The sequence below is a fragment of the Mesoplodon mirus genome (assembly GCF_964341445.2).
Source record: "Mesoplodon mirus genome assembly, chromosome: 3".
Taxonomy (NCBI): Eukaryota; Metazoa; Chordata; class Mammalia; order Artiodactyla; family Ziphiidae; genus Mesoplodon; species Mesoplodon mirus.
Window position 1 is genome coordinate 88,165,814 of NC_138978.1, and position 18,302 is coordinate 88,184,115.

At 39.4% G+C, this 18,302-nt stretch overlaps 1 protein-coding gene across 11 annotated transcripts in view; it reads right to left on the bottom strand.

The window, feature by feature from the left end:
* Positions 1 to 18,302, bottom strand: part of EVI5 (ecotropic viral integration site 5) — a 236,174-nt gene that overhangs the window by 114,938 nt on the left and 102,934 nt on the right. For 10 of the 11 annotated variants that reach the window (XM_082613396.1, XM_082613395.1, XM_082613394.1 and 7 more), the window contains one exon: positions 9,175 to 9,235. In XM_082613396.1, the coding sequence (XP_082469522.1) occupies positions 9,175 to 9,235 (61 nt within the window). Of the gene's footprint in view, positions 1 to 7,681; positions 7,926 to 9,174; positions 9,236 to 18,302 lie in introns of those variants that run through there. The other variant, XM_082613393.1, reaches the window with a different exon arrangement.

Consider the following 18,302-nt stretch of genomic DNA (forward strand, 5'->3'; position numbering starts at 1 on the left):
ACACACACACACACACAATGGAATACTACTCAGCCATAAAAAGAGAATGAAATAATGCCATCTGCAGCAACACAGATGGACCTAGAGATTATCATACTAAGCAAAGTAAGTCAGAAAGGGAAAGACAAATACCATGATATTACTTATATGTGGAATCTAAAATATGACACAAATGAACATATCTATGAAACAGAAACAGACTCACAGACATAGAGAACAGACTTGTAATTGCCAAGGGGGAAAGTGAGGTTGGGGAAGGGATGGATTGGGAGTTTGGGAATAGCAGATGCAAACTACTATATATAGGATGGATAAACAAAAAGGTCCTACTGTATAGCACAGGGAACTATAGTTATATCCTGTGACAACATAATGGAAAATAATATGAAAAAAACAAAACACTCTACATTAAAAAATCATCTCCTTTTTGTATAGTTCACCAATATAAGTTATCCCTTCATTTTGCCATCATTATAATTTCAAACTCCCTCTTACCTTTTTGTACCAACTTGCTCTAGCGTGCAATCCAGCCTTCTTCCAACCCTGCCTTCCTCTAAATTCCTGCTAAAAATGTCTTCCTCAGAAAATTCTTCTATTAATTCAATCTATTATTTTGCCAGTAAAGACTAAAATATAGTTTATATAACATATAAAATCTCAGAACAAAGCAAATAAAAGACTATGAATTATTGTTGTCTTATTAAGTGGACCACAAACTGGAACAAATAAATCTTATTTATTACAAAGACAGTTTGTGAATTAAATATTTTTGCTCTATTCACTAGAATATATTTGGATGATTTGAAATAGGTAGTACTTTATGTGTGATCTCAAGCTACAAAATAGTTTGAGAAAAGGAAAATATTTCTCATTTCTTGGCTACTCACATTATGTACAGCATAATGGTCTATACAAATAAGTAATTATTAAATGCTCTTAAAGTCTGGAAAGCCAAAGAAATAAATGTGATTCTCAAAATCTTCTCAACACACTTCATGAAAAAAAAAGTAGCATTTTGTTTTTCTAAAAGACTTAGGAAGTTAAGTTCAACCAGACAATTGAGTGAATAAAGTTAATATTTCAATAGAAATAATGCTTAAAATTTAAAACTAAAAACATTCACTTGGATTTCCCTCTCCACCCCCTTTAAATCTTCTGAAATTTTGCTATAAAAACCTGAATTCATTTTCCCCCCAAACACCTACACAAATGTCTTAATACCACTTTTTAAATAAATCATCAATTCCTCATTTGTGTGATACCCACTTCATTATGAGTTGAAAAATATAATAGACTTTATCAGTTATTAAAGACTGTTTCACAGTATTTTGGTAATTAGAGCTTTGTAATCTCTTTTAACATCTGGTATAGGTAATTTCCCCCCTTCTTATATTGTGCTTTTTATCCTCCGCAAACCTTAACTACTAGTAGACTAGTAGTTTAGAGACTAGGTTTTGAAATGAGGTAGGTTTAGGTTCAAATCCTCACTCTATATTTATCATTCAGTGCCCTGGAATCTCCATTTCCTCAACTAGAAAATTACACTAATAAAACCTACAATGATGCTGCAAGAATTCAACAAGATAGCATACTGCCTAATATATACCAAATACTTGGTTAATGATAAGCATTGTTATAATATTTTTAAAGTTAGGGCATGAATATAATTTATTACTTTTGTCTGTTTTTTTTTTTGTGTGTGTGTGTGTGTGGTATACGGGCCTCTCACTGTTGTGGCCTCTCTCGTTGCAAAGCACAGGCTCCGGACGCGCAGGCTCAGCGGCCATGGCTCACGGGCCCAGCTGCTCTGCAGCATGTGGGATCTTCCCAGACCGGGGCACGAACCCGTGTCCCCTACATCGGCAGGCGGACTCTCAACCACTGTGCCACCAGGGAAGCCCTGTCTATTTTTTAAAATAATTATTCTTGAGATTGTTTTTATACAACACATAGTTACTTTTGTCTCTCCCCTTTATTCATCCTTTAAAAACACCCTTTGCAAAGTTTTTTTGGTGTTTGTTAGGTTTTACGCTATTTTTCATTTAGGCTATTCTTAAATATGCTTTTTAAAAAAATTAGTTCATTAACTAATTAAATTTTGGCTGCATTGGGTCTTCATTGCTGCACGAGGGCTTTTCTCTCTAGTTGTGGCGAGTAGGGGCTACTCTTCACTGCAGTGCGCGGGCTTCTCATTGGGGTGGCTTCTCTTGTTGTGGAGCATGGGCTCTAGGCACGTGGGCTCAGTAGTTGTGGCTCGCAGGCTCTAGAGAGCAGGCTCAGTAGTTGTGCTGCATGGGCTTTGTTGCTCTGTGGCATGTGGGATTTTCCTGGACCAGGGCTTGAACCCGTGTCCCCTGCATTTGAAGGCGGATTCTTAACCACTGTGCCACCAGGTAAGTCCCAAATATGCTTTTATCTTTATTTCAAATGGAATTTCTTTTTTCCAAGATACTTTTGAAATGTTTATTGCTGCTATATAGGAAAGTTAATGACTAAAATCTATCACTTGACTGATTTCTCATTAATTTTTTTTTTATTTATTTTTTTGCGGTACGTAGGCCTCTCACTGTTGTGGCCTCTCCCGTTGTGGAGCACAGGCTCCAGACGCGCAGGCTCAGAGGCCATGGCTCACAGGCCCAGCCGCTCGGCGGCATGTGGGATCTTCCCAGACCGGGGCACGAACCCGTGTCCCCTGCATCGGCAGGCGGACTCTCAACCACTGTGCCACCAGGGAAGCCCTTCTCATTAATTTTTGAGTATCCTTACTTTTAATCACATTTCCTAGAATTAATTAAAAAGGTGTTTTCTAAACTTTAAAGTGAAAACCACAAAGAGAAAGAGCAACAGATACATACATTTAAAAAGAGAGACTTTTTTGACCTACCAAATTAGAAAAGAAAATGAGACTAAGAGTGAGGGCAAGTATGAAGTACCTAATGTATGCAAGGTATTAGTGAAATGGAAACGCTGCCAAGAACATATCCTGGAAATATTCTTTAGGAAATTTACTTAGTACATATTGAATGTCGTAAAAATACTAATATCCTATAATTCAGTAATTCTACTTTTTACAACTGACTATAGAAATAGAAGGTACCACAAAACTTTATATACAAAGATGTTAACATGAGCATTATTTTTTAATGATGAAAAACGAAAAGCAACCTAAATATGCCAAAATAGGGGAATCTCAGTTTCAAACAAACCACTCTATTCTTTCCAGCTTACTCATTTTATGAAGTAACCCAAACTCAATAATCCTCCTTCTTGTTGGTATAATCCATGGATCCTACCAACTTTTCACTGTCCCTCACTGCCTGATATCCTCTCTTCCCAAACAAAGTTGTAATTTCCAATCACTGCAGACCTTCCCTTGCTTTTATCCCCCCTTTCCCTTCTCTTCTTTAGTAGTGAGCATACTTGCCTGGGAAACCACTAGTCTGGGTCAACACACTAACAACTCTTGAGTCTGCACCTCAGCCAGTAAATATGACCAAAGAAAAATAAAACCGTAAAGTTTATTTCAATTAACAATCACTAAATTCAGCTGGACTCTTAATGCATCCTAGCAGTAATGTGTTTCCTTAGTCCATTCCTTCTCCCACCTTCTTAGATCACTACTTCATACTTTCTCCTCTTCCTTCAAACCAGCAACCCTCCACCCTACTGTCACTCTCAGATGATAATCTTGTTTCTGATTTCAGTGAAAAAATCGAAGCAATCACAATAGAACTTCACAACATCCCACAACCAACATCTTACCTACATTTTTGCCCATATATTTTACATTCTCTCGTTCTTTTTTTTTTTTTTGGCGTTACGCAGGCCTCTCACTGTTGTGGCCTCTCCCGTTGCGGAGCACAGCCTCCGGACGCGCAGGCTCAGCGGCCATGGCTCACGGGCCCAGCCGCTCTGCGGCATGTGGGATCCTCCCGGACCGGGGCACGAACCCGTGTTCCCTGCATTGGCAGGCGGACTATCAACCACTGCGCCACCAGGGAAGCCCATCTTGTTCTTTTTTTAAATAAATTTATTTATTTATTTATTTTTGGCTGCATTGGGTCTTCATTGCTGCACACGGGCTCTCTGTGGTTGCAGTGTGCTCATAAGATGTGGTTGTTTTGGTGTTGATTCTTTTTTTGAGCTGGGGCTACTCTTCGTTGCGGTGCACAGGCCTCTCATTGTGGTGGCTTGTCTTGTTGTGGAGCATGGGCTCTAGGTGCGTGGGCTTCAGTAGTTGGGGAACGCGGGTTTCAGTAGTTGTGGCTCACTGGCCCTAGAGAGCAGGCTCAGTAGTTGTGGTGCACAGGCTTAGCTGCTCCATGGCATATGGGATCTTCCCAGACCAGGCCTCGAACCCGTGTCCCCTGCATTGGCAGGCGGATTCTTAACCACTGTGCCACCAGGGAAGTCCCCTTTCTTTAGCATTTGACACAGTAAATGGCCCTCTCTTTCTGAAACACTCTTTTCTCTTGGCTTCTAGGACATTATATTTCCCTGGTGTTCTCCGACTTTGCTGATTGGCTCTTGGTCTTCCTAACTTTTAAATGTTGGCTTACTCTCAGGCTTAATTCTTGTACTCTTCTGTTTTATCTACATCCATTCCCCAGGTAATCTCATCTATTCTCATGGCTTTTAATATGATCATGTCAATAACTGTCAAATTTTTATTTCCAGCTTGTCCTCTCTTAACTCCAACTTTAAATAAAGTCCCCTACATATGAACCTTCAAGTTGTGAACTTTCAAAGATTTGAACGTGCGTTCTTAAAACTGCAGCTTGCCCTCTGTTTCCTATTGCTGACAATCCTTCAGCTCTACCATCTTCCACCTCCTCTCCCTCCTCCAGTCAGTAATTCTTCTTGCCTGTTCACTCAAAGCCAGCCCCTGTATGCCAGCTGTGGTACTGTACTACTGTACTTTGCAAGGTACAGTACTATAAGATTAAAAATGTTTATTTTGTTTTGTTTTATGTATCATTTGTGTGAAAAGCATTATAAACCTATTACAGTAAGTACTATATAGCCGACTGTGTTAGTTGGGTACCTAGGCTAACTACGTTGGACTTTACAAACAAACTGAACTTACAAACGCGCTCTCTGAACAGAACTCGTTCATACACAGGGGACTTAACTGTATTTCGAGGAGCTACTTGAACAGCTCCTGGGCATCTCATACTTAATATTTAACCAAAACTGGGGCTCTTGGTATTCCTCCTGTAGACTTTCCCATTGCAGGTACTGGGAACTGCATTCTTCTAACTGCTCAGGCCAAAGTCCTTGATTTCTGTCCCTCTGACACCTCCACAATCAGCTATACCTTTAAAACCCTATTCAGAATCCAATAACTTCTTAACACCTCAGTCCAAGCCACCACCACCCCTTGCCTGCATTACGTCACCAGCTTTCTACTTAATACCCCTGCTTCTGCTCTTACCCCCTGCAATATACTCTCAACACAGCAGCCAGAAGATGCACTGAAAACTTAAGTCAGATCTTGTCCTTCTCTACTGAAAACCCCAGTGGCTCACCAGAGTAAAAGCTAAAGTCTTTACATGTTCAGCAACTCCCTACATTATCTGCAATGTGCAACACCTTACCTCCTATCACTTCCCTCATCTTCACGCTGTCCCATCACTACTCCTCATCAGCACGCTCCTGACCAGACCCTGCTCTCCTTATATATCTAGCTCCCTCACTTCCTTCAGGTCTTTATTCAAAGGTAACCTGGTCAACTTCTCTAAACTTTTAATCTGAACACTATCATTTTATTTTCCCTTCCCTATTTTTTTCCTCTGTTTAACACTTATCACCATCTAAGACACTGTACATTTTACTTATTGTCTGATTTCCATACTAGAGTAAGTACCACAAGGGCAGGAATTGGTCTGTTTTATAAACAAATATCAAGTGCCTACAACAGTGTTTGGGCATGTAGCAGGCACTGTAAATATCTGTTAAATGAATGACTTCTTAAATAAATTAAGCTATTACATCCCCATTGGATTTTATTAAGTAGCTATTCATTTTTTAATGAAAAGTTTATAATGCCACAAAAAATGGGCATCCAAATCCTTCCTATATCACAATACATTAAAGTCTCTCTTGCAAAGTGGTAGTGTGTATACACTGAAGAACATGTATGGGTCTCAGACTAACCTAAATCAGAGTTCAAACTCTTGACTTCTACCACTTTCTGTCAGTATGACCACTATCTTATTATTTGAGCTTTCTGAACCTTAGTTTCTTCATAGGAAGATAAACAACCCTTTCATAAGGTTACTGGAAGAATAAAAGGAGATAATGTATGTAAATTATCCTTCATATATTAAGTGTTGAATAAATGTGTCAGTACTAGTACTTTATATTGATTGTTCAATATAATTCCTGGATGATTTAGATAATACTTGTCATGTTTTTTTATGTTAGGCAGTGAAAACACAGATGTTTTTATATTACGCTCTAGTTTTCAGCATATCTGGAATATTCCATAATTTCTGAAATAAGAAAAAAATACCCAAATTCTGACTAAAAACCAGTCAGAATTTCTAACTCCTCTTCACAGGGCTTAAATCTCTATACTCCAAAACACAAATTTAAACATAAATTCATGTCTATCTTAAATAGAGTAGGGGATAAAGGCTCTTCTTTTTTAAAGATCTGTGTTTTATCCCAATATAAGCTAGAATTTTAATATTTCTTACCTCCTCCCCCTCAGGTGGAACATGAAGAGATTGGAAGAAGATACTGACAAAGGTGTTTCTATTAACAAAAAATTTCGCACAGTAAAATGTAGGATCTACTGTATGAAATCGTTATTATCAAAATCTTCCTGTAACACTTTCAGAGAAGGAATGGAAAATACTTGAAAGTCACCGTCTTGATCAGGGAGCTGACAGGTATAATTCTTAGCGTAAAGGTCACTGACCCGAAGGTCAAACCTTAAACACATGTCACAGCATCAAAGGCTGATTTTTTACTTCTATATCAAAACATCACATAATTATGATCATACTATTTGTGTAAAGAACAGTGTAAGATTATCTCCCTGAAGGCTTTTGAGGAGAGCCAAGGCAAGAAAGTACTAGTTTAACAGAATTCATTCCCTTGTAAAAGGGCCCTTGGGGGAGGGGAAGGGAATTGAATAAGGAAGTAACATTTCCCAACAAAGAGAGAGGCTCCCTGATACATGGCTAATTAATTGTAAATAAGGTGGTCTTCTGGTTGCAAATGAGATGAATTGCCAGGTCCAAATTAAAAATCAGACATATGCAAACATGAAGTTAAAAAAGTACAGTTACACGAAAATTGTTTTGGCTTTGCCCTTCAGAGGGCAGGAGGAATGAAGAAAGGAATGAAAATGGTACAAGAGTAAAAAAAGAACTATGTGGAAACAAGATTTTATAAAAGGAACTATCTCTGAGATCAGCGCATTTATTTACCTAATGCACTCCACTAACTTTTTAAACTTTTTCCCCCCAGATTCTTCTCTATTATAAACAACTTTGTGCCATCTGTTTTTGCCTAAGACATACTCAAAAGTATTTTGTGAGGTATATGAACTATAACTTTCCCCAAAAATCAAAATTTGAAAAAAACTGCAAATATAGGCTAATGTCTGCTAGATCTTTTTGAAAAGGCCTTTGCTATTCCTACATTCATGTGACTTAATTTTAAAAAAACTTCTTCAAGAGCAAGGATTGTTCACAGAACTGTTAATTCATTTTTATTTTTTTATTTTTTGCAACTACAAGCATGATGAAATGAACAGGATGGCTTCCCCATCCTCAGATTCTTGATTTGCAGTTCCAAATATTCGTGGTATGCAATAACCCATACTCTCTCCCCACTCATCAGGATGATGTACTTTTTACTTTCAGTAGGTTGAAGTGGAGCGTATGATTTAATATTACCCTTACTCATGGAACCTAAAAGAAAAGCAAATGGTAGAGCAGCAGGTGGGTGCCAGAACAAAAAAAACAAAAAAAAAAAAGAGGGAAAAACATCCACAGGGATCTTTTCCTTCTCTCCTCTCTCTCTCTGAAAAATGTGTATCTATTTCCAACAGATAGTGAGTAGGTGATAGAAACGGAAATAAAACATCTATAAAAGGAAGACAGAGTTGATGAGGGAAGAGACTGTCTCCCAGGAGGCTTCTGAGCAGGATTATGGTAAGAAAGAGTAGTAATTTAACAGAACCCATTCCCTAGTAAAAAGACATGTGGGGTGTGAGTAATGAAGTGTTATTTTATAGCAAGGCTAAATTAATACACGGGTAGGGAATTGTAAATAAGATGGTCATCGAATGTCTTGCCAGGTTGAAGTAAAAAATCAGACACATCCAAATATACAGTTTTTTTAAAAAAGTGGAGTCATCCAATAAATTTGTTTTGTTTTTGTTTCTTTTTTTCTTTTCTTTTTTTTTTTTTTTTTCAGGCAGTCGGGGGGAAAATAAAAGGTAAGGAATTGGATCAGCCAGTCACTGAGTTCCTTCACTAACTCATGCTTCTACTCATTATCCCCATCCTGAAATATCAGCATAAATGCCAGTTCAATTTTCCTTAACACCCAGCTCACACAATGCCAAAGATCCTCAACAATTTCTGGCCTACAGGGATACAAACAAGAATTTCAAGGTACACGTGGGAATTTACATGTCCTTCAAATTGAAAATCTACCTGTTTCTCTGAACAGTAATTCAAAACTAATCTTTGGTTAGCGATGAGAAAATTTAATTAGTCAAAGCTTTCTGCATCTCTAAGGCAGCCATAATTAGTTCTAATGCAATGATCTACTCTATTTGGTCTCCTTTATACTATACTGCTGTTAGTCTCAGCATGTTACAGATTATCTTCTCTATAACTTTTTAAACCATGCTTAATTGAAATGATAATTATCTTCCCCAAAGAAGTATTTTCTCCTGATGACCCACAAATAAATCCAGAAAAAGGAAGCTGCTTTCTTTCATACTAGAACAAAAACCACTTCAGATCACAGTTTTTGAAATGTCTGTTTTTAACTATAATCTAGTGGGATGGTAAATTTATCAATAAATAAATACAAACATCATTGCTAAATTTATAACAGGTAATAAATATATCAACATAACATCTATTGCCAAATAACTGACTTTAATGAATTTATGTTCAGTACTTTTAAAAGTCCTAAGATGCTTACTTTAATTTCAACTTGTTCTTCCATTTCTTTAGTTTTTATTGTAGTATATTCCTTTTCAAGCCTGAGAAAGAAAGAAAAAAAAAGTTAAAGGTATGCTTTCATTCCAAACTAGTTATGGAAATTAAAAAATTTAAAACTATATATTCACACAAAATACAATTTTGCTATGTTCCCCCAAATTATGACTTGAGATACTTGAAATCAGAAAAATCATCTCAATAGTTATACAGGTTACCACGAAAAAAAAATTACTTCAAAAATAACAAATATAAGAACCACACAAAAGTAAACTTTATTTTTATTTTTTTATTAGTTTCTGCTTTATAACAAAGTGAATCAGTCATACATATACATCTGTTCCCAAATCCCTTCCCTCATGCATCTCCCTCCCTCCCACCCTCCCTATCCCACCCCTCCAGGCAGTCACGAAGCACCAAGCTGATCTCCCTGTGCTATGCAGCTGCTTCCCACTATCTATCTACCTTACGTTTGGTAGTGTATATATGTCCATGCCTCTCTTTTGCTTTGTCACAGCTTGCCTTTCCCCCTCCCCATATCCTCAAGTCCATTCTCAAGTAGGTCTGTGTCTTTATTCCCGTTTTACCCCTAGGTTCTTCATGACATTTTTTTTTTAATTCCATATATATGTGTTAGCATACGGTATTTGTCTTTCTCTTTCTGACTTACTTCACTCTGTATGACAGACTCTAGGTCTATCCACCTCATTACAAATAGCTCAGTTTCGTTTCTTTTTATGGCTGAGTAATATTCCATTGTATATATGTGCCACATCTTCTTTATCCATTCATCTGATGATGGACACTTAGGTTGTTTCCAGCTCCAGGCTATTGTGAATAGAGCTGCAATGAACATTTTGGTACATGTCTCTTTTTGAATTATGGTTTTCTCAGGGTATATGCCTAGTAGTGGGATTGCTGGGTCATATGGTAGTTCTATTTGTAGTTTTTTAAGGAACCTCCATACTGTTCTCCATAGTGGCTGTACCAATTCACATTCCCACCAGCAGTGCAAGAGTGTTCCCTTTTCTCCACACCCTCTCCAGCATTTATTGTTTCTAGATTTCTTGATGATGGCCATTCTGACTGGTGTGAGATGATATCCCACTGTAGTTTTGATTTGCATTTCTCTAATGATTAATGATGTTGAGCATTCTTTCATGTGTTTCTTGGCAGTCTGTATATCTTCTATGGAGAAATGCCTATTTAAGTCTTCTGCCCATTTTTGGATTGGGTTGTTTGTTTTTTTGCTATTGAGCTGTATGAGCTGTTTATAAATTTTGGAGATTAATCCTTTGTCAGTTGCTTCATTTGCAAATATTTTCTCCCATTCTGAGGGTTGTCTTTTGGTCTTGTTTATGGTTTCCTTTGCTGCGCAAAAGCTTTGAAGTTTCATTACGTCCCATTTGTTTATCTTTGTTTTTATTTCCATTTCTCTAGGAGGTGGGTCCAAAAGGATCTTGCTGTGATTTATGTCATAGAGTGTTCTACCTATGTTTTCCTGTAAGAGTTTGATAGTTTCTGGCCTTACATTTAGGTCTTTAATCCATTTTGAGCTTATTTTTGTGTATGGTGTTAGGGAATGATCTAATCTCAAACTTTTACATGTCCCTGTCCAGTTTTCCCAGCACCACTTATTGAAGAGGCTGTCCTTTCTCCACTGTACATTCCTGCCTCCTTTATCAAAGATAAGTTGGCCATATGTGCGTGGGTTCATCTCTGGGCTTTCTATCCTGATCCACTGATCTATCTTTCTGTTTTTATGCCAGTACCACACTGTCTTAATTACTGTAGCTTTGTAGTATAGTCTGAAGTCAGGGAGCCTGATTCCTCCAGCTCCGTTTTTCGTTCTCAAGATTGCTTTGGCTATTTGGGGTCTTTTGTGTTTCCATACAAATTGTGAAATTTTTTGTTCTAGTTCTGTGAAAAATGCCAGTGGTAGTTTGATAGGGATTGCATTGAATCTGTAGATTGCTTTGGGTAGTAGAGTCATTTTCACAATATTGATTTTTCCAATCCAGGAGCATGGTATATCTCTCCATCTATTTGTATCATCTTTAATTTCTTTCATCAGTGTCTTATAATTTTCTGCATACAGGTCTTTTGTCTCCTTAGGTAGGTTTATTCCTAGATATTTTATTCTTTTGGTTGCAATGGTAAATGGGAGTGTTTCCTTGATTTCACTTTCAGATTTTTCATCATTAGTATATAGGAATGCCAGAGATTTCTGTGCATTAATTTTGTATCCTGCAACTTTACCAAATTCATTGATTAGCTCTAGTAGTTTTTCGGTAGCATCTTTAGGATTCTCTATGTATAGTATCATGTCATCTGCAAACAGTGACAGCTTTACTTCTTCTTTTCCAATTTGGATTCCTTTTATTTCCTTTTCTTCTCTGATTGCTGTGGCTAAAACTTCCAAAACTATGTTGAATAAGAGTGGTGAGAGTGGGCAGCCTTGTCTTGTTCTTGATCTTAGTGGAAATGGTTTCAGTTTTTCACCATTGAGGACAATGTTGGCTGTGGGTTTGTCATATATGGCCTTTATTATGTTGAGGAAAGTTCCCTCTATGCCTACTTTCTGCAGGGTTTTTATCATAAATGGGTGTTGAATTTTGTCGAAAGCTTTCTCTGCATCTATTGAGATGATCATATGGTTTTTCTCCTTCAACTTGTTAATATGGTGTATCACATTGATTGATTTGCGTATATTGAAGAATCCTTGCATTCCTGGAATAAACCCCACTTGATCATGGTGTATGATCCTTTTAATGTGCTGTTGGATTCTGTTTGCTAGTATTTTGTTGAGGATTTTTGCATCTATGTTCATCAGTGATATTGGCCTGTAGTTTTCTTTCTTTGTGACAACCTTGCCTGGTTTTGGTATCAAGGTGATGGTGGCCTCGTAGAATGAGTTTGGGAGTGTTCCTTCCTCTGATATTGTTTGGAAGAGTTTCAGAAGGATGGGTGTTAGCTCTTCTCTAAATGTTTGATAGAATTCGCCTGTGAAGCCATCTGGTCCTGGGCTTTTGTTTGATGGAAGATTTTTTATCACACTTTAAATTTCAGTGCTTGTGATTGGTCTATTCATATTTTCTATTTCTTCCTGAGTCAGTCTTGGCAGGCTGTGCATTTCTAAGAATTTGTCCATTTCTTCCAGGTTGTCCATTTTATTGGCATAGAGTTGCTTATAGTAATCTCTCATGATCTTTTGTATTTCTGCAGTGTCACTTGTTACTTCTCCTTTTTCATTTCTAATTCTATTGATTTGAGTCTTCTCCCTTCTTTTCCTGATGAGTCTGGCTAATGGTTTGTCAATTTTGTTTATCTTCTCAAAGAACCAGCTTTTAGTTTGGTTGACCTTTGCTATCGTTTCCTTCATTTCTTTTTCATTTATTTCTGATCTGATCTTTATGATTTCTTTCCTTCTGCTAACTTTGGGGGTTTTTTGTTCTTCTTTCTCTAGTTGCTTTAGGTGCAGGGTCAGGTTGTTTACTCGAAATGTTTCCTGTTTCTTAAGGTGGGATTGTATTGCTATAAACTTCCCCCTTAGAACTGCTTTTGCTGCGTCTCATAGGTTTTGGGTCATCGTGTCTCCATTGTCATTTGTTTCTAGGTATTTTTTAATTTCCTCTTTGATTTCTTCAGTGATCACTTCGTTATTGAGTAGTGTATTGTTTAGCCTCCATGTGTTTGTATTTTTTACAGATCTTTTCCTGTAATTGATGTCTAGTCTCATAGCATTGTGGTCGGAAAAGATACTTGATACAATTTCAATTTTCTTAAATTTACCAAGGCTTGATTTGTGACCCAAGATATGGTCTATCCTGGAGAATGTTCCATGAGCACTTGAGAAAAATATGTATTCTGTTGTTTTTGGATGGAATGTCCTATAAATATCAACTAAGTCCATCTTGTTTAATGTATCATTTAAAGCTTGTGTTTCCTTATTTATTTTCATTTTGGATGAGCTGTCCATTGGTGAAAGTGGGGTGTTAAAGTCCCCTACTATGAGTGTGTTACTGTCGATTTCCCCTTTTATGGCTGTTAGTATTTGCCTTATGTATTGAGGTGCTCCTATGTTGGGTGCATAAATATTTACAATTGTTATATCTTCTTCTTGGATCGATCCCTTTATCGTTATGTAGTGTCCTTCTTTGTCTCTTCTAATAGTCTTTATTTTAAAGTCTATTTTGTCTGATATAAGAATTGCTACTCCAGCTTTCTTTTGATTTCCATTTGCATGGAATATCTTTTTCCATCCCCTTACTTTCAATCTGTATGTGTCTCTAGGTCTGAAGTGGGTCTCTTGTAGACAGCATATATATGGGTCTTGTTTTTGTATCCATTCAGCCACTCTGTGTCTTTTGGTGGGAGCATTTAGTCCATTTACATTTAAGGTAATTATTGATATGTATGTTCCTATTCCCATTTCCTTAATTGCTTTGGGTTCGTTATTGTAGGTATATTCCTTCTGTTGTGTTTCTTGCCTAGAGAAGTTCCTTTAGCATTTGTTGTAAAGCTGGTTTGGTGGTGCTGAACTCTCTCAGCTTTTGCTTGTCTGTAAACGTTTTAATTTCTCCATCAAATCTGAATGAGATCCTTGCTGGGTAGAGTAATCTTGGTTGCAGGTTTCTCTCCTTCATCACTTTAATTATGTCCTGCCACTCCCTTCTGGCTTGTAGAGTTTCTGCTGAGAGATCAGCTGTTAACCTGATGGGGATTCCCTTGTGTGTTATTTGTTGTTTATCCCTTGCTGCTTTTAATATGATTTGTGTTTAATTTTTTTTTTTTTTTTTTCTTTTTGCGGTATGCGGGCCTCTCACTGTTGTGGCCTCTCCCGTTGCGGAGCACAGGCTCCGGACGCGCCGGCCCAGCGGCCGTGGCTCACGGGCCCAGCCGCTCCGCGGCATATGGGATCCTCCCAGACCGGGGCACGAACCCGTATCCCCTGCATCGGCAGGCGGACTCTCAACCACTGCGCCACCAGGGAGGCCCTGTGTTTAATTTTTGACAGTTTGATTAATATGTGTCTTGGCGTATTTCTCCTTGGATTTATTCTGTATGGGACTCTCTGTGCCTCCTGGACTTGATTAACTATTTCCTTTCCCATATTAGGGAAGTTTTCAACTATAATCTCTTCAAATATTTTCTCAGTCCCTTTCTTTTTCTCTTCTTCTTCTGGAACCCCTATAATTCGAATGTTGGTGCGTTTAATGTTGTCCTAGAGGTCTCTGAGACTGTCCTCTGTTCTTTTCATTCTTTTTTCATTATTTTGCTCTGCAGCAGTTATTTCCACTATTTTATCTTCCACCTCACTTATCCGTTCTTCTGCCTCAGTTATTCTGCTATTGATCCCATCTAGAGTATTTTTCATTTCATTTATTGTGTTTTTAATCGATGCTTGATTCATCTTTAGTTCTTCTAGGTCCTTGTTAACTGTTTCTTGCATTTTGTCTATTCTATTTCCAAGATTATGGATCTTGGAAATAGAATCTTGGATCAGCTTTACTATCATTATTCTGAATTCTTTTTCAGGTAGACTGCCTATTACCTCTTCATTTGTTAGGTCTGGTAGGTTTTTATCTTGCTCCTTCACCTGCTGTGTGTTTTTCTGTCTTCTCATTTTGCTTATGTTACTGTGTTTGGGGTCTCCTTTTTGCAGGCTGCAGATTCGTAGTTCCCGTTGTTTTTGGTGTCCGTCCCCAGTGGCTAAGGTTGTTTCAGTAGGTTGTGTAGGCTTCCTGGTGGGGGGGACTAGTGCCTGTGTTCTGGTGGTTGAGGCTCGATCTTGTCTTTCTGGTGGACAGGCCCACGTCTGGTGGTGTGTTTTGGGGTGCCTATGGCCTTATTATGTTTTTAGGTAGCCTCTCTGCTAATGGGTGGGGTTGTGTTCCTGCCTTGCTAGTTGCTTGGCATAGGGTGGCCAGCACTGTAGCTTGCTGGTCGTTGACTGAAGCTGGGTACTGGTGTTGAGATGGAGATCTCTGGGAGATTTTCGCTGCTTGATATTATGTGGAGCTGGGAGGTCTCTTGTGGACCCGTGTCCTGAAGTTGGCTCTCCCACTTCAGAGGCACAGCATTGACTCCTGGCTGCAGCACCAAGAGCCTTTCTTCCACCCGGCTCGGAATAACAGGGAGAAAAAGTAGAAAGAAAGAATTAGTAGAAGAAAGAAAGAGAGAGGGAAAGAAAGGAAGAAGGGAAGAAAGGAAGGAAGGAAGAAAGAAAGAAAGGAGGGAGGGAGGGAGGAAGGATGGAAAGAAAGAAGGAAAGAAAGGAGGGAGGGAGGGAGGAATGAAAGGAAAAGGAAGAGTGAATGGAAGAAGGGAGGAAGGGAGGGAGGGAGGAAGGAAAGAGAAAGACAGGAGGGAGGGAGGGAGGGAGGAAGGAAAGAAAAAGAAAGTGGAAAGAAGAAGGGTGGGAGGGAGGGAGGGAGGTAAGAAAAAGAAAGAAGGAAAGGAGAAGCGGAGGGAGGGAGGGAGGAAGGGAAGGTAGGAAAAAAAGAAAGAGCAGGTAAAGTAAAATAGAATAAAGTATGAAATATAGTAGCGTTATTAAAATTAAAAAGTAATTATTGAAAAAAAACACGGACTGATAGAACCCTGGGACATATGGTGGAAGCAAAGCTATACAGAGAGAATCTTACACAGAAGATTACACATACACATTCACAAAAAGAGAGCAGGGGGAAAAATCAAAAATCTTGCTCTCCAAGTCCACCTCCTCAATTTGGGATAATTCGTTGTAAAAAGAGGAAAAGGGCGAGAAGTCTGAAATCTTGCTCTCTAAGTCCACCTCCTTAATTTGGGATAATTCGTTGTAAAAAGAGGAAAAGGGGGGAAAGTCTTAAATCTTGTCCTCAAAGTCCACTTCCTCAATTTGGGATGATTCGCTGCCCATTCATGCACTCCACAGACGCAGGGCACATCAAATGGGCCGTGGAGCTTTAATCCGCTGCCTCCGAGGCTGCACAGAGAGATTTCCCTGTCTCTTCTCTGCTCTCACAGCTCCCGGGTCTCAGCCTTGGACCTGGCCCTGCCTCTGCACGTAGGTCGCCGGAGGGCGTCCGTTCTTTGCTCAGACAGGACGGGTTTAAAGGAGCCGCTGATTCGGGGGCTCTGGCTCAGTCATGCAGAGGGGAGGGAGGGGCGCGCAGCGTGGGGCGGGCCTGCGGCGGCCGAGGCCGGCGTGATGTTGCAGCAGCCCGTGGCGCTCCGTGCGCTTTCCCGGGAAAGCCGTCCCCAGGTCCCGGGACCCCGGCAGTGGCGGGGTGCACAGGCCCCCCGGAAGGCGGGCGGACAGTGACCCGCGCTCGCACACAGGCCTCGCGGCGGCGGCGGCAGCCCCAGCGTCCCACGCCCGTCTCCGAGGTCCGCGCCTTACCCGCGGCTCGCGCCTGTCTCCGGCGCTTCCCCAAGCAGCCCTCTTAATGCCCTCTCCTCGCGCACCAGGAAACAAAAGGGAAAAAAGTTTCTTGCCTCTTCGGCAGCTCCAGACCCTTTCCCCGGACTCCCTCCGGGCTAGCCGTGGTGCACTAACCCCTTCAGGCTCTCTTCCTGCCGCCAGCCCCAGTCCTCTCCCTGCGCTCCGACTGAAACCCGATACCCGAGCCTCAGCTCCCAGCCCCGCCCGCCCCGGCGGCCGAGCAGACAAGCCTCTCGGGCTGGTGTGTGCCTGAGGGCACCGATCCTCTGTGCCAGAATCTCTCTGCTTTGCCCTCCGCACCCCTGTTGCTGTGCTCTCCTCCGCTACTCCGAAGCTTTCCCCCTCCACCACCTGCAGTCTCCGCCCGCAAAGGGGCTTGTAGTGTGTAGAAACCTTCCCTCAAAAGTAAACTTTAGAAAGTAAAATGCTATAAAGCACCAAACAGAGAACTGAGTTTGGAGATTCTATTCAGCCCATAACTTACAGAAGAAGCACAAACCCTTCCCTCTCAAATTAAAATACACTGATAAAGTTCAACTGGATCTTAACTAAACTTGACTAGAAATTTGTAAGGGGAGAAAAGGAACAACTCTTCCTAACAAAAAATTCCAGTTAATAAATGTAAAAAGAATGAGGCAAATATAAAAATCGCCATTAGAACTCCACAATAAATAACTGCCATAGGCAAGAAAAATGAATGAATGCTAAAATTAGTGGGTAAAAGTTTAAGCACAGTCTGAAAGTATCTCTCCCCAAATATTTACTAATTACAAAGGAAAAAATAGTAAATTTATAGTACAGGATCTTAGCAGACAGCATCTGAGCCAAATGATGAAGGTTAACATCACCAGTAATGCATACTGACATGACAAACCCCCTGTTAAAAAGTACTGAGAAAGGCGGCACCTCACCTCTGTGGTATCCTTCCCAATAATGCATATCCTCAATCTAATCAAGAGAAATCATCAAACCCCAATTGAAGGACATTCTAAAAAATATTTGACCAGCTCGCATCAGAAGTGCCAAGGTCAGAAAAGACAAGAAAAGACTGAAGAACTGTCACAGACTGTAGGAGAGTAAGAAATGACAAACAAATGCAATGTACTATTTTTACAACTCTACTATAAACACAAAATTATCTTAAAAAATTATCGGCCATCCAAAAATTAGTCCTACCAAATTATTTTTATATCTTGCTCTCAATCAAAAATGTTAATAACAAATTAAACCCTCCAAATAATAACCAGGCCCCACATAACTTATAGCTTCTTTTAAAAATCAAGTTCTCCCTCAAAGGACAAGAATCTATTATTTACTATGTATAATTGCATTTATCTCACAGAACATTTTTTTATTGTGGTAAAATACACATAACAAACTTTACCATCTTAACTATTTTTAAATGTACAATTCAGTGGTATTAAATACATTTATAATGTTGTGCAGCCATCACCACCATCATGTCCACAGCTTTTTTCATCTTATAAAACGGAAACTCTGTACCTATGAAACAATAACACCCCATTTCCCCCTCTCACCAGGCCCTGGCTACAACCATTTTACATTCTGTCTATGTGAGTCTGACAACACTAAGTATCTCATATAAGTGGAATCACACCGTATTTGTCCTAGTGTGACTGGCTTATTTCACTTAGCATACTGTCCCCATAGTTCACCCATATTAT